Genomic DNA, 25,382 nt, shown 5'->3' with positions numbered 1-25,382 from the left:
TGATCTTTGTGTATAAAATACTATGATTGTTCTTGGGGCGTATAAAAATAAAATTTCAGGAAGTAAAACAGATGATTTAATCTTTCTTTAGTGGGAGAGAGAGATTCTTTATTCATTTATTTGTTTCTTCACTGTGCACCTGCACACGTGTGTGCGTGCACACACACACACACAACTTTTCCCCCAATGAGAGAAAGAAATCCGATAAAAATTCTACGTGATTGAAGAATCAGGAGAAGTTACTCAAGCTCTTTGGTTAACAGTTACTGTATATACCAAATAGATTTGTCAATGTAAATGGTTGGTTGACTTAATCCCGTACACGACTACTGCAGTTATATCACACAGAAGTGCAGCGTTACCTGGCTGACCTCTTTGCTTCTGCTGTGCTAAGCTACAGGCATAGAAGACTCAATTTTCCAAAGTCTGAACCTACAGTTCTGAGTCTGAGTCTACAGCAGTGTGTCTCAGATCCTGATTATTGAGTCATCCTAATTTTGTATTTTAACAAGTTTCCTTGTTGGTTCTGAACTATACTCACTTTCAAAATCCATTGCAGTGTCTCACCTTGTTGATTCTTAACTATACTCACTTTCAAAAACCACTACCAGGCTAATAAGCTTTTATTGTAAAATGCAGCCACACTTTAATATGGTATATTATTGTCATCAAATAACCTAAGGGCAGAGAATCAACTTATTGAAAGATAAAAATACAGATTTTTCAGTCCATCTCTCAGAAATGAAAAGTGAAAGTCGCTCAGTTATGTCTGACTCTTTGCAACGCCATGGACTATACAATCCTCCCAACCAAGGGATCAAACCCAGATCTCCCATTGCGGGTGGATTCTTTACCAACTGAGCCACAAGGGAAGCCCAAGGATACTGGGATGGGTAGCCTACCCCCTTCTCCAAGGGATCTTTCCGACCCAGGAATGGAACCGGGGTCTCCCACATTGCAGGTGGATTCTTTACCAACTGAGCTATGCGGGAAGCCCATCTCAGAGATAGATTCCGTGAATACGGCCCCAGGGAAGATAATCTTCCACTTCACCATGCTCTGCAGCTCTATTTGATATAGATTATCACTTCAAGAAACTGGACTACCTAGTTCTTTGGGAAAAAAATGACTTGTTTTGTTTGGGAAGAGTTAAAAGCAGTCATAAACACGCTATTTCAGGGTGGGATATTGGAGAATATCATGAAATCTGAATATGAGGCAAGTGGAAAGAGTTCTAAGTAGGAAAAGCTTACACAGGGAGAAAAAGTATGTGGTAAATGTTATGGATTACCAGTGTTTACACAAGCAGACCATTCTTTTTTAAATTATTTCATATTGGATATAGTTGATTTACAATGTTTTGTTAGCTTCAGGTATACAGCAAAGTGATTCAGTTATATACATATATAAGCATATTTATATTTTTTCATATTCCTTCCCATTATAAGCTATTATAAGCTATTGAATATAGTTCCCTGTGCTATATGCTAGGTCTTTGTTGTTTTTCTGTTTTATATACAGTAATGTGTATCCATTAATTCCGAAATCCTAGTTTATCCTTCCCCCAAAGTTTCTCCTTTGGTCACCATAGTTTGTTTTCTAAGTCTGTGAGAATGTTTTGTAAATAAGTTTATTTGTATCATTTTTTATTTCCACATATAAGTGATATCATATGATATTTGTCTTTGCCTGATTTACTTCACTTATTGTGTTAATCTCTAGGTCCATGCATGTTGCACTAGCAAACCATTCTTGATTACACAGGAAGAGTTTTAACACTGTGTATTCTCTATGAAACATAAACAAAACACTGGCGCTTTTTTGTGAATTTGTTACACTGTTCTTTCAAAGGAAGCTTCAATAGGGAACAAAATATACAATGGGACCTCTTTCTAAAGTGACTGTCTATATTCTAAAGTAAGTTTTTACTAGAGGCAGCAAGCCAGAGGGGATTTGAGAATTACATTAGAGATTTGAAAGGGCTATGACAAGGCCCCCAGAAAGTGCAATAAGTGCAGAAGTGAAGGTGAGACTTTTGTAATTGTCTCCAGCAATGGAGAGTAAATGCTTATTATTAAGTTAATGAGATTTGCTACTCTTAGTATATTTTTATTGACTGCAATATATATAAAGTGTTTTTAACGGCATACATTGATATTGTCAAAGTGAAAGTCGCTTAGTTGTGTTGTGCTTAGGGTCACTGTTTGTGACCCTATGGACTGTATTGTCGATGGAGTTCTCCAGGCCAGAATACTGGAGTGGGTAGCTGTTTCCTTCTCCAGGGGATTTTCCCAACCCAGGAATCAAACCCAGTTCTCCCACATTGCAGGCAGATTATTTACAAGCTGAGGGACCAGGGAAGTTCAAGAATACTGAAGTGGGTGGCCTATCCCTTCCTCAGCAGATCCTCCTGATCCATGAATCAAGCTGGGGTCTTCTGCATTGCAGGTGGATTCTTTACCAGCTGAGCTACCAGGGAAGCCCGATATTGTCAAAATAATGCCCATATTTCTCTTGTGGCTTTCCAGGTAATCCATTTTCAGAAGCATTTTTTTCATTCAGATACAAGTTGTGCCAGGCTTTGGCTTTAGTGTTTGAGATACTTATATTAATTTGGTGTTATAACCTAGTTAGAGGAGTCAGCCCTAACTAACCCCCTGAGCAACATCCCTCTCCCCACTCTCCCCCTCAAAAAAAAAAAAAGTTTAAGGTATTGAGTTTGTGTTCTCAAATTTCACATTAAAGTAATCCAAGGAGCAATAAATTCAACTCAAATATACAACTCAAAATAACCAGAGTCTCAGATGATAGAACTCAGCTCTTTGTATGGTTTTAAAGCTCTGTGAGTGATTCTAATGTACAGAGAAGACAAATTCTCATTCAACAGAGCTGAGAACACAACCTCTACTCTTGTGGAGTAGGGTGGGGAAAATCAGCTCTTTAAAATAAGCAAGTCTTAGATTGATTCTTGAAGTGTTGGAGCTCTTTCCCAGGTAGATTGAAGAGTCAGAATCTTAAGCCTGCTTCCACTGAAAAAGGAAAAGTGAAATGTTAGTCACTCAGTCGTGTTCGACTCTTTGTAAGGCTGTAAACTGGGCCTGCCAGGCTTCTCTGTACATGGGATTATCCAGGCAAGAATACTAGTGTGGTTAGCCATTTCCTTCTCCAGGAGATCTTCATGACTCAGGGATTGAACTTGGGTCTCCTACATTTTAGGCATATACTTCCTGTCTGAATCACTAAGGAAGCTGATTTAAGAGTCAGGATCCTGAGCCTGCTCCCTGACGGATGCAGGGACAGGTCTGGGGGATGGGACTGGACAGCTTTTCTAGAAAGTTTGAACACCATGTGCAGAGTCTAATTTGAAAGAGGAAATGTCTGTTAGAAGATGCGAAAGATGTCTATGTTTCTGAAGCACAGAGAGCAAAAGGAACCTGGTGGAAAGATAATGCCACACAGAGAAGCAGAGGACTGAGCACATAAGGGCCCTGACAGACACATGAAGCACCCAACTTGCTCCCCAGAGCAGGCATTGAATGCCAGGATTGGATTTGCATTTTCACAAGGTTATGTTGACTGCTGCAGGAATCATAAGAGATTGAAAGTAGAGAAAGTAAAAGCTGTTAAGAATAATTACAATACTCCATGGAAGAAGTAGCGACAGCTTGTACTAGGGAGAGCCAGTAAAGATGGAGAAAATTGGCTGAATTGGAAAGTTATTAAAGAATTAAATTTGAGGACCCATCAAACATCAAGGTGAGTTAGTAGAACTAAAATCAGCAACTGTTGCAAATGTAATAGCTTTCTTCTTGTCATCATGAAACCATACTGAAAATAGAATATTTAAAAAGTATTATAGTTAAGTTATAGCATGTATGTGTATCATACACACAACTATTTATTGGAATTTATATTAGAAATGTAAACTTGGGGAGAAAAATGTCAAGTGGAAAAATAGAAGTGTATCATAAGTACTCTTTTCATAAAACAATTATTGGAGCATTTTTAAAAGTCAAGGGTTAATGCAGGCAGATAAGGAGAATTAGTATCTTCGAGCTGAGGGGGATGTGGTCAGCTCATCATATCCTGCAGGAGTCATAGCTAAGACTGGGCTTGACTTACTAAAGTAAAAACTAGAACACAAGGCCTGCCTAATTTTTACTAAACATAATGTGGCATTCTTCACACAGTTTATATTATTTAATCCTTCTATTATCCCTTCGTGAATAGGATGACTTCACAGATGAAGAAAACATACTTAAGAAGATTTTATAGCTTATGTAAGGCCATATCATGCATAGTTATGTTTCATGCTACTGAGCTTGATTCAGATCTACCCAATAATAACACTCATATCTCAAGTTGTAGGTTTTCTTTTTTACTTGCATACTATGGAACAAGATTTACCTGCTGCATAAATCAAAGATAAAGATGTGTCATAAATTGGAGATGGGACAACACCAGGCAATAAAGGGAAAGGACAAGTGGGATGTTCACACTGGTGACAAGGCAAATTGAGGAAGAGAGATTTTCTGGGAAACACAAACAGAATTTTAAGAGAACAGGAAAGAAAATGTTCTGAAACATCTTTGAAGGAAATGAGTAACTGGGGAGTAAATTCAATCATAGGAAGAGGAGAGAATCTGTTCAAGTTGGGACTTAAATGGCAATAAGTGTTCAGTTCAGACCCAGATGAATTCCTTTAGTTCAGACCAGTGCCTTTTTAGGCGGTGGTTCTCAGTTTGTCATGCAAAGATCCAGTCTGAAAGTTTTGTTGCATTGGGGTGAAAGTTGTCAGGGTGTTTTTGGTCGGATCTGAAGGAAAGGTGAGGTCTTCCCCTAACCTCTGAAATAAAGCAGAGGTTTCTAGGGGAAAACAAAAACAAAACTTTCTTTAATTCCTGAGGCAGTAACTTATTTGCTGTAGTAACTAGAAGTGATGATTAGTGGGGAGGAAAAGGAGGAGAGAGGTGTTCAGTCTCTAATCCACCAGCTGTGAGTGGAAATAAATCATACAGATAAATTCAGAGCGGGCTGAAGCACTGTAGCCAGCTCTGAAGCAGCCATAGCAAAAAGTATGAAGGCAGTGGGAAGGTATATCCTTTCATAGACGCCAAAGTTCTAAAGTTAAGAGAAATCATTCACGTAGTGCTCAGACATGTCCAGGTATTTGTGACCCCATGGACTATAGCCTGCTAGGCTTCTCTGTCCATGGGATTCTCCAGACAAAAATACTGGAGTGGATTGCCATGCCCTCCTCCAGGGAATCCTCCTGACCCTGGAATCGAACCTGGGTGTCCCGCATTGCAGGCAGATTCTTTACCATCTAAGCCACCAGGGAAGCGATGAAGAATGTCAGGATGAAGTGAATTGACTTAGAAGTTCACACTGCTCTGAAACCTCTGCTGGATACCTGGAGCCTGTACCTAAAGCTGACACTTCTCTTTCTGCTCTTCCATATTGGTCTCACTGTTATTTCTAATTTCATGATCGCTCCTTTAAAAACAAAGGTTATTTATTTATTTGGCTTCATCATGTCTTATGGCACATGGGCTGTTTCACTGTGGTGTGCAGGCACAGTAGCTTCTGAGTGCACGCTCCAGAGTGTGCAGGCTCAATAGTTGCGGCACACGGGCTGAGTTGCTCCATAGTATGTGGGATCTTAGTTCCTTGACTAGGGATCGAACTGCTGTCTCCTGCATTGCAAGCAGATTCTTAACCACTGGACCTCCAGGGAAGTCCCCTCATGATCACTCTTACCTGTCATTTTCTTAGTGAACAGAGACAAAATGGATAAATATCATGGCATAGTGATTAGAAGGGTTGACTCTGGGACTAGAATACTGGAGGATGAGAAGTAGAAGAGTCATCTGGGACATTCGATGGTCTGTGAGAAAGTGCAGGCTTGAAGACACAGAGCACATGTGGGCCTTGGGGCCAAGTTCAACACAGGGGGAGTGAGGCATGAGAATAGGGAGATTTAGGGTGATTAGCTAGCTTTCCAGGTCTAGTGAAAAGCTTGGTGAATTGTTAAGCAGGTTATTTTTTTTGCCCTCATTAGGCAGCTAGACAGCATTGGAAGCAGGCAGGGAATGACATATTCAGATGGAGTTGTTTGAGAGAGAATTCTGGCCTTATTTCTACTATTATTCTTCTACGTACGAATTATGCTTCTGCTAATACTGATGTGGGAGTTTGGAGAGCATTCTGTCCATTCTATCAATGTTCTGTCATTGGTTCATTGGGAATGAATATATGATATGAGAGTATTGCATAAAGGAATCAGATACTCCAATATGTTTGTATATGTGTTGTATAAAGTACATGAACTCTTATGTGAAAAATCAGAATTTGCATTACCTTATTTTTAATTTATTCTTTAAAGGTTTGACAGCAGCAGCTGCAGCAGCTGCCGCTGCTACCAATGCAGCTATCGCCGAAGCAATGAAGGTGAAAAAAATCAAATTAGAAGCTATGAGCAACTATCATGCCAGTAATAGCCAACATGGAGCAGATTCTGAAAATGGGGACATGAATTCAAGTGTTGGTAAGTTTTCTGTTCAGTGAAACTTACTGTAATCATTTTGTTACTAAGTGACTTTCTTTTACAGAACCTAGCTATTGGCTACCCATTCAAGAATTTGTTCCTTTTAGCTTTGAAGATAGTGTATCTTTTGAAGAAACCAATTAGCCTAACAACATGTATTCTAAATAAATAATTGACAACATTATTTTTAAATGTCAGAATTAACTTTAAGTCTGCAACTCCTACTATAAGATTTTAGTTAACATATTTCATAATACAAACAAGCTTTATTAGTTAGAATTTTGAAATAATTGATTATATACAAGGTGACAAAAGAACATTTACAAACAAAACCACACACTACTAAGTTTTAATTCATTGGTTACCACAGAAGAAATGTGCCTTAGCAGCAAAACATAAACTTTACCTTCTCATGTGCTGGCTGCCAAGAATAAAAATTATGCTGATAATTAATACTTTTTGTATACAACCATTATCAATTTCTTTTATTTAAACTATGCCACTTCAATTTCTTAATTTGATCTTTTTTGTTCTTGAGGTGTGGAGAAAAGTGAAATTAATAGCCACTGTTTAAAATAAAAGAAACAACTTTATCTTTGCAGAATTCTTTTGGGTAATTCATTTTGTCAGTAAACTTCAAGTGAGGGCTATATTTTTATTGATGATATCTTTTGTATCTCTGTTTTTGAGATACAAAATTTTATCCTCACCAAATTATTTTTCTTTAAAATATAGAAATCGTGCTCAAAATTTAATGTAACATAAAAAATTTGGATGCTACAAGATATATACAAGAGACTATATCCAGCATATATGTTCATGAGGGAGGCAATAAGTTTGGCGGTTCAATTAGAGTTTCTTTTCTGTGCTGCATTTTAACAGATTATCTCTTTAAATAATCAATATCTGCTTGCTTTCAGTTCCCTGATGTATAGGTATAGGTGTAGGAAGGAATGCTGTGGACTTCAGTGATAATCATTTTCACAACAGTTCATGAGATCATGTGCTAGATATGAGTAACATATTAAGAAGTAATTTTAAAACACATACACAAATGCCATGGCTTTAGTGATGCCAAAATGGAATGTACAGAAGAGGAAAAGGAGAACTTTTTCATCAGAACTAGGCAAGAGAAAGAAAAGGAGCAGTGTTAATGGCTTTGATTTGAGAGCATGATAAAGAAGATGGTAGCAATACTTGGATGGAAAGATGTGTAAGAAAGCTAAAAAGTGGCACAAAAATTGAAAAGAACTAAAGGAAACATCAATGTTCACATTTATGGTGCTTCTATTAAGAAGACAGAGGGCAGTGGGTTCTTTAGGTTATAGTTTATACACTTCAATTTAAACTTTTAAAAGTTAAAAACTATTGAGGCAAAATGAAAGAATAATTATCTTTTAAAACTATTGATTGCACACAGTTTTAACATAATGGTCTTTGACGTTGACCGATTAAATGAAGCAAAATTGAACACTTTAAAAAACAAGTAATTAGCCATTATAAATTATACTTACAGTTCCAAAACATAATTTGGATTGTTTTCAAAATTTTAGGAGAGTTAAGACTTCAGTGCGGTTTATTGTTGGTAGTTGGTGTTGTGGGGAGGGATCTTTAAGTTAGCCAGGGTAATAACACTTGAACAAAATATATTGAAACTTTATACCTCTGTCAAATTTCCTGAGCAGCAGAGCAGAAACTGGCTTTGGAGAAACCAATAGGCATAAGATAAAGAGAACATAATTAGGCATTGACATACTCTTAACATTTAATATTATGAAATAACATTTGCTTTCTGATCACCTTGTGCCTACCATAATTATTTGGATACCTAGACTATCATAATGGCTTAAACAAGAATCAGTTTAAATCTGTGTGTTAGTTGGAAGAAATCAATTTCTTCCATTAAGGCATTTGCTTGCTAGTTTATATCGCTTTTTAGTTTTGACACGTATCATCCAGTTTGAACCAGAAATGGGTATTTATTTGAATTTTCCTAGAGGGTCTTAATATTTTGAGACTGTGTTAACATTAGTGTTACCATTAGTCCCTAAGGCACATAGATCATGTGTTTTATATATCTATAGCTGTTTGGGGGCAAAATGTTATCATTGTCATTTTTCTTCTATTCTCACATACCACTATCCTCTAAGAATTTTTGATTTATTATTCTTCTGGAGCATACCCCTTGCTCCCTTCTTCTTTACTTGGAGATCAGGGAAACAGAGTTTGGAGCAGGGAGTGGGTAGAGCGGGAGAAGGTACAGGGCAATGGTGAGGGGGAGTTGAGTTTGCATAGATCACAGTAGTTGCTTTAAAACGAGGCGCAGTTTTCGCTGCTTCTGAGGACAGTGCCTGCCTCTTGGTAAGTGTCTAATGACTTTGACTTATTAAACACTTCTTAACTGCTATGTGACTTTGGAAAGTTATGTGAACTTTCTGAGCCTTACATTCCACATCTGAAAAATAGCATAAAACATAGTATCTACATCATGAGAATTAAAGGAAAGCATATTAGTCAAGTGTTTATCATTTTATTCATTACAATGTCTGTTTCTCACACTTTTGGTCATCTGTAAGGTTGGTTGTGTGGGTATTGTTTTTGCTATTGTGATTATTTCTTCCAGCTTGCCCTTTTGAAAACCACCTTCTTCCTCTTTTTTCAGCCGTCAACTGTTTCCTCCTGTTTTCCTATGCTCTCTGCTAGGTATTATTTGTTAAGCTTCATGCCTGTGAGGAAGTTTGGGGACATCTGTGACACCATTTGGATTTTGTTGTGTGGTTGATTTTAACTTATTCTAGGAACTCAAAAATAATCCTAATAGTCTCAACACTCACGGGGCACACAGTCTAATGGGGGACGTGGTTAAGTAAGACAGTCATTAACAGGATATGGTGGATCCCCAGGAACATCGGTTAGCAGGAGGCGCTTAGGAAGTGGTATTGAATCCTATGAATTCCAGGAGGAATCCCAAGAATCTCAGAAGCTTTATATTTCAGGATACAAATGTACTTGCTCTCATGAATCTATCAGCCCTTTGAAGTAGAAAAGCCCCTCAGAGAGGTGCTACTTAAATGATGTATTGTTACTCTCAGCCCTGCCCAAATCTAGTGGCATTTCTGAAGTCAGTTCAGGTTCTTTTTTTCCCTTGTACTCATCTGGCTCACAAGTTCTGTTAAACATTTCAGGTCTCTGTATGTAGAAACACTCTATTTTGCCCCCTCTTGGTCATAAATAAAATCCTTGTTGCCCTAGAAAATAGATTTTTTTTTTTTTCTTTTGCTTGGTTTGATTTGGCTTGGTGAGGTGAGGGATGTTTTTATTATAGATGAGTGTGTCTAGTTCTTAATATGATTTGCAAAAATTAGCCAGAAAATAAAGGTGTTTGAAGAAACCTGTGACACTGACTAATAATTATTTTATATCCCAATTTTACTTGGTAACCTTGAGCTCACATCTTTCCAACAGAATGATCGCTTTAGGAAGAAGTGAGGACTTTAGGATAGACCCGAGTAAGGCATCGGCAGGCTGAGTAAAATATATGGCCGTGTCGCCATTCTCCCTCATCCACAATCAATTGGATTCTTTTAGTTTAATATTTACTTGCTAAGATGAGATGCTAGTCTGCATGGTGATAAACAGTCTGCTCCTGGCATCTGAAGGTGACCTGTCAGTTCATATGGACAAATCTCCTGCTTACTGAAATGTACAAAATAAATCATTAAAGCAGGCAGGTGCTCATTCCCAGATTTAAATCACCATAGATTTATGATTTGAATTAATGCTTCATTTGGCCATAGAAATAGATGCTGAGACAAATGATATGCACTGGTTGGGGTTTCCATACTGTAGCCATCCTGATATTGATTACTGAGATGTCTTTGCAATCTCTTGTTTATATCAAGTACTATCTTGTGACAGGTTGGCTGATATAAGCTACATTGCAGATAAGAAGGAAAAATGTCTTGGATTCTTTTTAGTGGCAACACTATCCACAACATACAGACCAGATAAATTGCTATTTTTTTGCTTTAAGGACTGATCTACATAACCATCTTAAAAAATGCTGCTTGGAAATTGGGACTGGGATATTGGAAAGGCAGAATTTAAAACCGGTGAACCCAAGGTCAATTTCATAGTCTCTGTAGCTGTTTTATCTACTTATCTTTTCTTTTTTTTTGGCATCATGCACATTTTTGAGGATACTAAATTAATCACAATCGATTTAATCTAAATAAAGGAAACTTAATTTAACTTCTAGTTTTTAAATGCTATATAAATATTGACATAGTAAGCATCTCTTAATAGTTTCTCTGTTATTTACATACTTGCTAAACCTAATATCTTACTCCCTTAACTAATGACAACAAAGGAAATGACTCTTTTAAATATAAATACATTAAATATTATTTCCAAGCACAAGCATTTGTGGACTATAATTTACCAAGAGACAGGAAAAGACTGCATCTTTACTTCTCTTAACATTTTATTTAAGGAAAACACTATGTACACAGTTTAAAGAATACAGGAGGATTTAAGAGGGACCTTTGCCACTAGCTAATATCTGACTCATAGAACTGGTAAACAGCTATCAACAATAGTAGATTGCTTGCTTCGTAGGAAATGAGTTCATATCTATTCAAAATGTGATCTCAAAACAGATGTCCCAAGAAAATCTTATTGTTTAAACTATAGTCATAACCCCAAACTGCTGTTATTTCTTTGAGGAAGTGAAGTAATCTTAAGACTTCAGAGTTTCTCCTCTGAACACCATGGAAAGTAGACGAGAATACCCTAATGCAGTGATCCACAAACTGAACACATTTCATATGCCTGAAATGTAGGATTTGTTTGCATTTTCCAAATTCTCAATAGTTAAGAGGATATAGGAGTTTCAAGCAAAAACAAGAATTTGAGTTTGGGATTAAACAGCTGTGTGTGTTCTTCAATGGTATTCCTTACTTCTTACCTCTGTCCACCAGCCGAAAAACAAAACAATGATGAAAAAAAAAAAAAAAAGCTGGGCAGATAGATAATAAAATTATCTTCCCCATCTGACCATCCTCTTAACTTTTTTTTTTGCTAGTCCTGAAGAAATAAAATATTTTACATTGTAGTCATTTCCTTTCTTCTATCTCACGTGTCTATTTGGAAGGCAAAATTAATATTGTGATTTCAGGAAAAAGTCTTGGAGACCTTGAGAAAGCAAATAAAAGGAAACTGAGAACACAGGGCACCAAGCAGAGCTCTGAAGTTGTGCGTTGGATTCTCTGCTTTGGCAATGTTAATGAACCTCAAATCCTTGCTATAATTAGATGAGGGAATTGCTTATATTTTCAAACAGATGATCCTGCTATAATGAAACGATTGACAGGGAATTTAAGAGTGTCTACAGTAGTCATTTGGTTTCTGTTATAAAAAAAAGTTTAAAAAGAAGATTGGCTTTAGACATAGGTCCTGAGAGAGGTAGTAATTTACATAGCATGCTGTGACAGGTGTCTTTGTATAGGAAGGAAGGAAAATGGAAGACTAGAGAAATGATGGGCAGGTATAGCAATTTTTCGGGGAGGGGGTGTCCTGTGCTTTTTCTGTGTAGGTTCTTTAAAAGGGGCCGAGACTCAAGAGATGGATCCGGATTGAGTGCACAGCTGTAACTGCTGATGAGCTAATTGCTCCTTATCTCTCAGCCCCATTCATCTTCATTTTTTACCAATTACTGAGAATTATCTGTGTTCTCAGTTGGATATGAGAGTTAATCCTTTTTGGTTAAGCTGGCAGTACTGTGAGCAGATTCCAAATCGGAGGGTGAAAAAGCCAAAGCAAGCTTGCTCTAAAAATGTCTCCAGTTCAATTACAGTATCAGTGATTCATAAGAAATTTGCCATTGTTTAACAGATTAAATGTGGAACTTTTTTTTTTTTAACTTTCTTAATGTTTCTTTTCCTAACAATGATTGCTAAGATCCTTCTTCCTGTCTGATGAGTAAAATTTAACAATATTAACAGCCAGAGTCTTGTAAACATGGAAACAGACAAGACTTCCCTAAAAGACCAAAAAACACTGACACATGAAATGAGAAATATTTTAGAACTGATAGCTTTCAATTTATATATAAACACTTTTAATCAATGCCTTTGCTGTCTGTGGCTTCTCACATGGTGAGGAAAGTATGTCCCAACATAAACCTTTTCACAAATGTCACGTTAGTGGAATTTTAATGGAAGGACCACATAAGCATCTCCTAAAAGTGTAGGAACTGCCATGGTTTGTAATTCAGTTGATGGTGAATAAGCCATATGGTTCACATCATTCCCTATGTAAAAGATGTCTTCATATCCTGACATTTCCCACAAAGTTGCTTACTCCAACAATAAAAAACTAAAAAGTAGTAACCTACTCTTTCATAATTTTCGATGCATTCTTAAATATTTAATATTTCTTTCATTTCCTCTTCATGAAGTATTTTAAATAAGGTAATCTGATGTGAAAATACAAAGAATAAATGGCTAATTTAAGGCAAATTATCATTTGAAAAGCTTATAGTCTGATCAAAACAAGTCCTTCTAGATGCTTCTAAAAGCTGAGATGGGAAGCAAAGGGCAAACTATGTCAGAAGATTTAGCTTCTAGTAATAACATTGCTAATAAGTAACTTAGATAGGTCTCTCAATTTCTCAGGTGTCTTATTTAATAAATAAGGAGCTTGATGCCCACTTAGCCTTTGGCTCTAAAATTCTTTCATTTTTGAAACCTGAGAAGATGATCAAAAGCAAGAAGTTATATTTTTTTACAGTGATTTCTATAATCAAACACAAAACTGAAACAACTTAAATGTTCCCCAAAAAGGCAGATTATGTAACCATTACCTATGATGGATAAGGGTAGAAGATACTTATTTGGAATATAAGAATAAAAGAGGATCCTGTGGTAATAACTAGTCATTTTATTAGGCTCATTTTCATGATTTTCTAGATAGTGCTTGGCATTGTTTGCATTTTCTTGCATAACATAACATAACATCTTTATTGTGCATACAGATGATTAAAAACATTAGTGATCATAACAGGGGACTATGGGAAAAATGTACCACTTAAGAATATTTGAGCATGTGTTTCTGACTCCACTTCAAATATGTAAATAAAATGATTAGAGTATGAATAATAACATACACTAGTTTTCTGTATGAATTATTAAATGTATTATATGATGTAGGTAAGCAGAATACAGAGTTTTTTTTCTACTTTTTGAGTAGTGGCTGTTTCTTTTTCATAAAATTTTTGTAATTTATATGGGCATTTGAAGAACTAATTAGAAAATATTAACCGAATGTTTTGGTTTTAATATTGCTTGCTCCAACTAATAACAGAATAAGAAGGAAACTAATAATACAAGCATTTAAATTAGGAAATAGAAATTAAATGATTCTATCTGATGCTGTATCCTAGTGTACTCCTACGACATAAGGATATGTAGCATATATACATTTGGATATGTTATATGGTAGACTGCATCATGTTCTAGGAGATTGAGTGCATTTATGACAGCCTTGTAAATATATTTTCATCAAGGAAAGCCTTAAATCAGCTACAGCAATGTGCTATTATGTTTATAGGAACTTCAAAAATAATGTATAGTGGGAACAAACCTTTCTGTTTAAAATAACCCCAGGCCTTATTCAATCCTTTTAAGATCAGATAACTCATTTTATTCATTAATATATGGTCCTCCATTCTTTTCTCTTATATTTAAATTTTATATGATTGATGACATTAAAATAACTTCAACTTTGCGTTCTGTAAATTATAATATTTGATGATTTAAATCTTCAAATATCTCATTATAACTTTGTATTAGAGAATATACTCTTTGAGCTATTACTAAAGGTGTTCCTGGTTTAACATTTTGTGAGTGTGAGCACACAGTTTCTGAGCTTGTCACCTGACCTAATATTTCACATTTATATTACTGTGATTCTTCTCTGCACTGTCCGAATATTCCAAAACTGTACAAAGACATTTGTATGAACCATGGCATGTCAAATTGAATACAAAATAGAATAATAGTGATAATAAGTAAATAACATAGTAGTTGACAAGAATGTCTAAAAACGTCAATTCACTTAGGATGAAATAATGGGGTGTGCTCATCTTGCCAGCTCCTCATAGTCCCCCTCCCCCAAATAAACCTGGATCATTGGGAAGATAGGAAAAATAGAGGATTTAAATATGGTTTTCTTTAACAGCAGGTCATAATGGAAACACAGACCCTTCCATTCAGTGCTGAGAGAATTACCAGTTTGATAATGATTAGGAATGTTGTTATTAAAACAGTATGTGGAGTTCATTTTCAACAGTTTTGAATTAGAGTCTGCACTAATGAAACGGATACGGTTTCCTTCACAAAGGGCAGATCTGTTAGTTAATATCGCTGCAGCAGTGCCTCACAGACCATGCCTTTAGCTCTATTTGTATTTCACAGCATGATAAGCAAAGAGTGTTGATTTTCAAGGATCCTGCTGATGAAAGGTAATGACATTATTACATCTTTATCTCAAAAGCAGAACTGAGTGGTAAATGATTATTTTTTTTTCTGTTGCACAAAAGACTTCTTGGTTAGAAAGTCTTTTTTATTTCTTTACATCGTTTTCGTCTTGGAAATGATATGTTATTATTTAATGTCTGCACAGCAAGCTTGAAAGCACCTAATAGCGAATGGATTGGAAGTGAAGTACCTCCTGCTCACAGATATGGATCTTCTCAGTCACACGCTGTACCAGCTGTCATCTCAGCCATACTGCTGTGATTTAATTAGTCTGTTTATGTCCTTTCTAATAATATTTCCATCTCTATGAAAGGGCAAATGCGACAGGGACGTTTTTCCCTTTCTGGTTCTGCATACTGAAGAATGTGGCCTACATCTGATATGGGCGGACATGGGATTGAATCACCATTCCTGTCACTTCAAGCTGTTGATGAATTGTTCAGCCAAGAAGTATACTTACTTCCTTGGGGTCATTTCTATGTGGGGAGTGATAATCTTCATAGGGACAAAGATGAGAGAATATGTGTGTAAAAGTGAGTGGGTGTGTGTATCCAATTGTATATGTATGGCCATGTGTGTACACACACACTTATGTAAACACAACCATATGTGCATAGAGGTATTTTAAAGTTAAAGCAGTTTATAAGAGCATTTGAACTCTGTGTTTTTGTCAATGCTGTGCATGTCTTTATGGCAAATATTTATCTTTATTCATCAATTGATTTCATTTAAAATACATTTCAGGAATTCTCCGAGAAGTTTATCTTTTTTCTAAATGAAATTTCAAAAAACAAGTCATTCATCTGCAGTTTTACCTGTACAACTGCATTGACTGGGGCTTTAGGAGAAATCTTTGTTTTATACCATGATAGCTCAGTTGGTAAAGAATCTGTCTGTACTGCTGGAGCCCCCAGTTTGATTCCTGGGTAGAGAAGATCCACTGGAATAAGAATAGGCTACCCACTCCAGTATTCTTTGGCTTCCTTTGTGGTTCAGTTGGAAAGGAATTGTCTGCAATGAGGGATACCTGGGTTTGATCCCTAGGTTGGGAAGATCCCCTGGAGAGGGAAAATGCTACCCACTCCAGTATTCTGGCCTGGAGAATTCCATGGACTGTATAGTCCATGGGGTCACAAAGAGTTGGACATGACTGAGCGACTTTCATCTTCTTCACTGTTGTTTTATACAGATATTGCATTTTAGGATATCCAGGGAAGGAAGACTTCACCATCTTTGTAAAATATTTAGTCATTAGATTTTTGGTTAAACTTTTTGTAGAAAGTATATTTAACTGAAAAGGATAATCCATACTCTCAAAGCAAGCTACACACCATTATATAATAATGCATATGTTAATAAAAAATATAAGAGAAATATAACTTTATTCAATATAATGGAGTGATTGATAGTTTCTGCTCAGGCACTATGCCATTTGAATGATTCAAGTCTACTTCAAAACCCAGTGGCCTTGTAAACATTCTTGACTCTGCCTTAGGATTCTATGACCTTCTGTTTCATGAGACAGAAATCCATATAGTAGAGATGGGGGATTTCTGAAACCAATTTCAGTTTGTTTTAATTTCACTTGTGTTTCTCTTAGAAAGAAAGGTCTAAATCTTTTGTAAATAATCTGCTAACTAGTTCACTGTGTTTTAGTTGATTTTTGGAAATGAATTGCTTTATCTTTATGATTTGTCTAAGTGCTGAAATTGCGTTACAGGGTCCTCTGAGGTATATGCTTTCTGGATTGTCTTGCTTTTGTTTGCATTTTTCCAGTGTTTCCACTTTCATCTTTGAAAGTTGGATAATCCAACTACATTTTTGGAGTGAGACTTGTTAAAACAGTGGTTATGTTGACAATATATGTTCAATATTCACTTTATGGGAAATATCAAGGTTAAAAATGCCAATCTTACAAAGGCAGTTAAATTGTTTTAAAATGACTTCCTTTAGCAATCTATATAGGTCAGCCTCCTAGAGTTGCCAGTTCTGATGCACATGGCAGGTATTTAGTCTCTTCTTGTGCTTTTACACACCTAAGTAAGTGTTAGTCACTCAGTCATGTCTGACTCTCTGCAACCTAATGGACTGAGGCCCACCAGGCTCCTCTGTCCATGGGATTTCCCAGGCAAGAATATTGGAGGGTTGCCATTCCCTTCTCCAGGGGATCTTTCCAACCCAGGGATAGAACCCAGGTCTCCTGCATTGCAGGCAGATTCTTTACTATCTGTGGCACCAGGGAAACTTTATATACCTACCACTGTCCAAACCTATGCCTACATCAAGGGGAAAGGCCAGGTTCTAGGACCTTTTTAAAAAAAAATATATCAAAACAAGCATCAAAATTAGAAAATTTCTTGTATCTGTTAGTAAGTTGATAACACTATTTTCAGTCCTTTGAATTCCTCTTCTAGATAATATATGACCTTAGCAATTAAATAGCTAGATCTCTCTCTTTCTCTCTCTCTCTGTCTCACACACACACACACACACACACACACATACACACACTCACTCCAGTGCACTCTCGTACACACAAGTATGCATATATTTCAGCTCATAAGAAACTCTCATTAACTTACTACTACTACAGGTTGAATTTGTTAAATATATATATATATTTAAATTATTTTATTTTGGAAAAATATAGAAATACTTATTTGTCTAACTTTCTACTGAGGTATAATTTCACAGTTTCTCTACATTTGCTATACCAGTGGAATGTAAATGTGGATGATTAAGTTATTTTGACATGAACCATTTTGATGCTTTGAAAAAAACTCACCACAAAGCATTTGATGGTATTTTTTTATTAATTGGATAAATGAATTGTGAGATGTGTGATTGCATGATGATGTGCTCATTTAGTTGTTGCTTTTTGCTTTTACTAATCTCTGTCATATTGGATTTATAAATGGAATGGAGTGACCTTTGAAACTGTGATGGAAATGAAGAGATAAACACAACTTGAAAGGACAAACCAATTAATATCAATGTGTTTGTTACACATACATGAGGAATTTTAATCCTTTGCTCTCTACAGTAAATTTGTGATTTATTTGTAGAGAAAAGAAATACACTTTCAGATAGTTAAGAATTTTAATCTTATTTTTCATAAAATATATTATTTTCTATAACATCATTATATATAACACAGAATTAACTAGTTTTTTGTGCATGAAAAGTTGATATTACCTTGAAAAATTGACAATATCCCCTCTTAATAAAAAGATTAAATAAGTACACACATACTGAAGCATGCACACGTACTAAGCATCCATCTAATATCATATTATATATTTTAAATAAATGCAATGCAGTCTTGATTGTAATTAATCTTTAAATAGATCTCTCTTTTGTAAATTTAGGCTTATAACTGATCCTCTGCCAGTGTCCATAGATTGCTTTATAAATATATTCTGATTTAGGAATCATAAATAAAGCATTTATTATTTTAACCTGTTGACTTATAATGGTCAGAATTTTTTTTTCAAGATCAATAATATACTTGATAACATTTTTAAAATAAAATCTGAATGGCCATTTATACTTTCTTTTTACCTCATGCATTCTTTTTTTTTTCTTCCCTCTTTTTACCTAATTGGGCTTATTAAAAAAAAGCCAGTTCTGCTGTGGTGTGAATTTTAGAACACTTGTACATTCACCCCCTTTAATGGCTTAATTATAGAATATAATCAATTTAATATACAGGTTTTGAAATATTGCCATTGATGCACAACAAGGCAAAAAGTAATACAAGCTTGACATTTTAAAACACCAGCACTGAAAGACTTCACTTCTAATTGATTTTTAAAAGAGTTCCCTGGAAAAGCGAGCTCAGAAATGTTTATAACAGCTTTGGCAATGTTCCAAAATGTTTACCACAAAGTGTAACTCAGCAGTTTCTAAGTTCTCCCATCAACTAAGAAAGATGTGTTCCATAATTGGCTTAATCTATGTTGATATTGAACCCGCAACAGAAATGTCTTTTTTTTTTAAAGACGTAAATTCTCAAAATAGTTGAAAATGAGAAGTGTTTTTACTTTAGCAAAACCTGAGAGAAATTGTTAAGACATGGATAAGCAAAAAAATATTTATCTTTTATATTTTTTCTGAAAAAAATTTTTTTTCTTCCCCTTCATTTAAAAAAAATCTATTGATCCTCAAAGTTTGTTTGGTAAAATTAACAGAAAGATGATTTTTCCCCCCATGTGGTTGATTGTAGATGTGAAAAACTTCCTTTGACAGCCAAAAAAATTACTGGACATGGTATCCATTCTATTTTAACAAGCAAGCAGCCCAAAATATGAGTAGCATTGACCACAAGCAATTACTTTAAAAGGCTATTGCTAAGTATTTCAGGAAAAATGATTCCATTGACTAGTTTGTTTGTCAGTTCCTGTATGCTTCTTTATTGATTGCTTTTGGATATATGGCACTGTGATTGAAAATGTTGCTAGTAATATCTTCTCTTTATAGTACCAAACCTACTTCCTGTGATTGATGAGATAAATTTATATAGAAGTGCATATACAGGTTTATTTAGATCACTGCTTTCTACATGATATTAATTTTGTCATGAGGTATTTTTTTTTAACTAAGTCAGAGTAGTAGACAACTTTGTAACTATTTTATTCTTCTAAGTCTTCAATTATTGTGTGTTATTTTCTCTTTTGTAATTCAGCACAATATTGTGATATTTCAAAGTACAGTCTGCCAAATGAGTCATTTGTTTGTAAAAGTTTCTTTTTCAAATGAAGACTGTAACATAATTGCATAACATCTACTTATTCTCCCAAGAATCTAGAGTGATTTGTGGCTTGAAATTTCCATATCATAGACTTATATGGTGCAAGCAGTTTTACATGTAGTCAATAACCAGAGATTCTGATTTGTAGGCTATAAATCACTAAAGTTGAGAAATAAAGGTGACAAAAGCAATGAGTAGAAAAGAAACAAATTGATAAAAACAGGTAAGGAAGTCATTCAGTAGACAATCTTATGTAATTTGTCAAAATAATTGATGACCTACCACAAGTTGCATCTAAGAAATAGATTTGCATGTCAGTGTTGTCCCTAAGTACCAAAATCACGTCTGTTTATCTCCAAATTTGAACTATAAAATTGTATTAAAAACAAACATGTAAATGTCACATACTCTGTCTCTCTCACACATACACACACATATATACATACACATCCATCCATATATATATATGTTTTACACTATTCGGAACTCATTCCTTGTCAGTTTAGATTAAAGCAAAACAAAACCAAAAAACATCCCTTGTGTAATGGAGTTCGACATCATTTTTGTTTTCTTAAAACCACAGATAATTTCACATTATAGTCATATTTAACCTCAAATTCTAAGTTTTTGTGTATACCTAATTTTCATGCTTATAGCTTTCTATTGATATGCCAGTTTCTTTTTCTCTCAGTCCTAAAACTGCACCAAACTTTGTTAGTAACAGATAATATTTACTGCTGCCTCCTCAAAAGATGTCATTGGCAGGGATGGAGGCAGAGAGAGAGATGATAAGAGAGAAGGAAGTGTGTGAGAGAGAGAGAGAGAGAGAAAGAACATTTAAGTGAAAACTTAGAGGCAACACAACTTTGTGTTTAGTGTTGAGATCGCAACATCTGGTGCCTAACTGCCTGGGTGTAAAGTATTGCTCTTTTCTTTCTGTTCTTCATGTGACTTTTTGGAATCTTAGCATTTTCGTGTCTCAGTTTCTCATCTGTATTATAACTATAATAATTAAAAATATTTCATAAGACTCAGGGATTATTTGGGTTAAATTGTTAACAGTTATTAAACACAATGTGACACATTGTAAGCACTAAAGTTTATTAATTAGAAAATAGAAATAACATAATAAAGTGCTTGCACACATGTATACACACATACATACAAATAACTTTTAAAATGTTGGGAGTTACTAATATTTCTAATGTCTTGGCATTATTTGAAACCCTATTTCCTCCTCTACATGCCTTCAACATTCCTCACTTATCACTAGTTGATCCTGATTGAATATATCCAAAGGGCGTTTATTGATTATCTGGAGCAATCTGAAGCTAGTGTTGTGTTCAGGAAATATACGATCATATTGCTCCACCAATAAAAAGCACATACAGATAGGAAGAACGAAGTTGTCAGTTATTTCATTGGCATTTTTTTTTTTTTTTTAGAAATCAATAATCAGCCTGTAAACTTTTAATTGAAAAGTTTTGCTCGTTTTATCAGACAAAATATATACTCCGACTTTAAAAACAGACATTACTTTATTCAGTGCACATAAGACTTCCTTTAATTAGCCCCTAATAAGCTTGGTTTAACTGGGATTTACGGAAGAACAGTGGTCATTAACATTAGGCAGATTAAGTCTATGTTAATTACTATTGATAGATAAAATAACGTGCAAAAGTGGTTTAAATTGTTCCTATACTTATGAATTGAAAATAAGTTTGAAGCTTTTAAATGGAAGCTATATTTTATTTATAATTTAAATTGAATATTGACTCTACATGTAGACATAGGAATAAGACACATGATTTCATGGTTTGAATTTTATAGTTTCTTTATGTGTACCATGAATAAGGAATTATATTAAAATATATCATTTTAGAATATTTCCTAAGATTTATGTGTAGAAATTTTCACATTTACCTCTTTCATTTATGGTACGTGATTTTAGTTGGAAACAAATGCTTATCTTAATTATAATTAATTTCAAAAATTATTTCTATTTTAGTAATTGGTAGATGCAAATGTTTTCTTCTATTTTGAGAGGAATTTTTGAATTGTGGCATTTGTATACTAATGTTGTCTTTTCTTGTTTATTGCTCTTACTGGTGTATCACATTTAGAGTTTATAATAATTCACATTCGAGTCATGTCTGACTCTTTGCAACCCAATGGACTGTAGCCTGCCAGGCTCTTCTGTCCTTGGGATTCTCCAGGCAAAAATGGCTGGAAATGGTAGCCATTCCCTTTTCCAGTGGAATCTTCCCAATCCAGGGGTCAAACCTGGGTCTCCCACATTGCAGGCAGATTGTTTACCATCTAAACCACCAGGGAAGCACAATAACTGAAGTTTACCTAGTTTTTTTCTTCTTCTTCTTCCCTCCATGTGTCAGTTCTTAGACTTTATATCAAAAGAAATATTCCTCAGGATTCCAGGAATAGTTTTTGTGTCACTCATTTCCACCTCCACTTTCTTGGAACTGCTCTTGTAGTTCCAAGAGCAGTAAATGGATGTAATATATCTATACATATATTTAATGTTATTCAAAGCAGGTCAACCACCTATATAATTTTCTTGGTTTTCATTCTGTAGAAAATTGTGCAATAAACTAATTAAATTTTATAGACAGAGTTAACATTGTATCTTCTGCTCTAAATGATTTGGAGTGCCCTCTTCTATTTAAGGGTTGGTCAGGATGCATATCCTCTCCTTTGGAGAACCCCCTGCTGCAATGTTCTCCAAGTCTGCCAGTGAGAGCCAGTCAGACTGGTCCCTCACAGAGCAGGGATCCAACACTCACACATGAGTGGCTTTGGAGCCGTGTGCAGAGCTGGTGTGCCTGGGTGTGTGTGTTTGCTTCTGCAGCCAAGAGTGTCCTGAGCAGAAGCCTGCTTTTGTAGGCAGCTCGGTGGTTTCAGAGGGCTTCCCAGGTGTCTCTAGTGGTAAAGAGCTTGCCTGTCAATTCAGGAAACATAAGAGACACCGGTTTGATCCCTTGATTGGGAAAATCCCCTGGAGGCAAAAATGGCAACTCACGCTTGTATTCTTACCTGGAGAATCCCATGGACAGAGGAGCCTGGCAAGTGATAGGCCATAGGGTCACAAAGAGTCGGACACGACTGAAGCAACTGAAGCGTACTACACACACTTCTAACTAAGGGCTTCTTTGGTGTCTCAGATGGTAAAGAATCTGCATGCAATGCAAAAGACCCAGGTTCAATCCCTGGTCAGGAAGGTCCCCTGAAGAAGGAAATAGCAACCCATGCCAGTATTATTGTCTGGGAAATCCTATGGACAGAGGAACCCAGTGGGCTACTGTTCATATGGCTGCAAAGAGTCAGATGTGACTGAGCGACTAAGTAGGCATGCATGCTTCTATTTGAAATTCATACTAAGAATTTTAGTATTCCTCCCCGGAGAAATTAATTGTAAATTAATACAATGTTATGGCCCAACATGGACTCTACAACTTTGGTCAGTCTTCCTCAAATTTAGAAAATAGCAACCTTTTAAAACTTTGTTTAAGCCACATGCTAAATTGTGGAAAATCTGAAATCATTCTTAACATGGCTCCCTGCCACTGTCTTGCATCTGCTTTCTTATGTAATACATCACTATATCTGTTTATTCTTCCTCCAGTCCTTAGGATTCATTTTTCTCTTCACATTGCCTGTGGGGCAACCCACACTAGTACCGCCTACATTAGGCCACTACAATGACCCTTAATCTAGTCTTCCTGATTTCACTCTTTACCTTTTATCATCTTCTCTCATTATAAAAGTTGGGCTTCCCAGGTGGCTCAGAGGTAAAGAATCCTCCCGCTAAGCAGAAAGTTTGGATTCTATCCCCAGGTTGGGAAGATCCTCTGGAGGAGGAAATGGCAATCCACCCAAGTATTCTTGCCTGGAAAATCCTATGGACAGAGGAACCTGGTAGGCTACAGTCCATGAGATCGCAAGAGTTGGACATGACTTAGCAACTGAACAATCATAACTCATTGTGTTAATAACAGGTACTGTGATGACTGTAAATCATAAATTGATTCATAAAATTTGTCTTTTAAAAACTTTTCATGGGCTTTTTATTTTCCTTAGAGTGAAGCTCAGCTTTCTTCTAGTGGCCTGAAAGACCCTGCATCATAAAGAATGTATTCAAATTCTCCTCTCAGATCCCTTCTGAGTTATTCTTCCTGCTTCATCTTCTCTACACACTGGGTTTTCTTCAACTATGTAACATACACATTTTCCTTCCCCAACACTGGCCGGTGGGACTGTCTTCAGTTTGTTCGTGACTTCTATTCATTTTCCAGTCGCTACTTAAATGTCCTTCCCTGCATGCTAAATTTAAGTTGGTTCTCCAACTCTGCCCTCAAGTCATTCCATTCCATACCACCCTGGTCCTTCTGTAAGCGCTTTGAGGAGTTCATAAAATCTTCATTTGTGAGTCTGTTTGTTTCATGTCCATCCAGATCCATGAGCCTACCAGCTTCCTGAGGGCACAACTAGCTTGGCTGCACTGACTGGCACATGCTGTCAATATATGGTTGTTCCATAAATTTTCCCAGAGGAAAATTATGGGACATTGAAGCTAAAAGACTGGAGCTAGCATTTGATATACAAAACCTCTGAGTATGGGTAGCAGGAAGCAGTGAATTGGAGCTGGCTCACAGATTTAATTGTCAGATTGTCAAAAATTTTGTAAGCACATTGTTTAAAAAGTCATTATTAAAGTTTAAAAGTATACAAATACAGAAATAAATAAAACAATGTTAATAAATACTCAAGACTTAAAAAATAATAAGAAACCTCCTGAAGGAATGTTTAATGATTGAGAGTTAGGCAAGAATACCTTTTTATACATATCCTTGTTACTACTCGCTTTCTCTTTATTCAAGGAATTGCTCTACATTCTAATAGAATATTTCCTCCATTTTAGAGATAGGTTCAAGTTGCATTTTGTTCAATATCGGCATTTTAAGGTTTTATTATGGAAAGTTTTTATTCTCATTTTCAAATCTGCTTTTTTATTTTCATTTAGTCTGAGACATAAAATGTTAATATTATTGGCGTTTCCATTTTACAGATGAGTAAATTGAATCTCAAAGGAGATCATTTCTTGCCTGACATTTTGTGACTTTTAAGATGATATAGCTGGAGGTAGGGTCTGCTGTTTGTGTTCTTTATTCTAGGTTATCAGATAGGTAAAAGAAGGTTCGTTCATTTTAAGAAATATTAAATTAGAAATTCAGAAACATGATTTCCAGTTTAGTTTTTCCAGTACCTATCTCAAGTGACTTTGAAGACAATGTAACCTTTATGCATCTTACTTTACTAAGTTTGATTAATCACTGGGCTCACAATGAAAAGTTTTCCATTTATGTTCTCTGATCATATAATGTAATATAACATAAGTAAATGGTGTCTATGAATCATCGAAATCAACTTCCATATTATGGAGAAAGGAGTAGGAGAGCAATTCTGAAACAAAATATATTAAGGCATTTAAATTTTTGTGGACATAACTGATTGGTTATGGAGAATTTGAAAA

General features: G+C 35.6%; 1 protein-coding gene across 1 annotated transcript in view; it reads left to right on the top strand.

Annotated features, from left to right (window-relative positions):
* DACH1 (dachshund family transcription factor 1) overlaps window positions 1-25,382 on the top strand; it is a 463,451-nt gene that overhangs the window by 246,224 nt on the left and 191,845 nt on the right. Inside the window, exon 4 of the mRNA XM_040267265.1 lies at window positions 6,386-6,547. Coding sequence (XP_040123199.1) covers window positions 6,386-6,547 — 162 coding nt within the window. The remainder of the gene's footprint in view (window positions 1-6,385; window positions 6,548-25,382) is intronic.

Source organism: Oryx dammah, unplaced genomic scaffold, assembly GCF_014754425.2.
Source record: "Oryx dammah isolate SB20612 unplaced genomic scaffold, SCBI_Odam_1.1 HiC_scaffold_24, whole genome shotgun sequence".
Classification (NCBI taxonomy): Eukaryota; Metazoa; Chordata; class Mammalia; order Artiodactyla; family Bovidae; genus Oryx; species Oryx dammah.
This window is presented reverse-complemented; position numbering and strand designations above follow the sequence as displayed.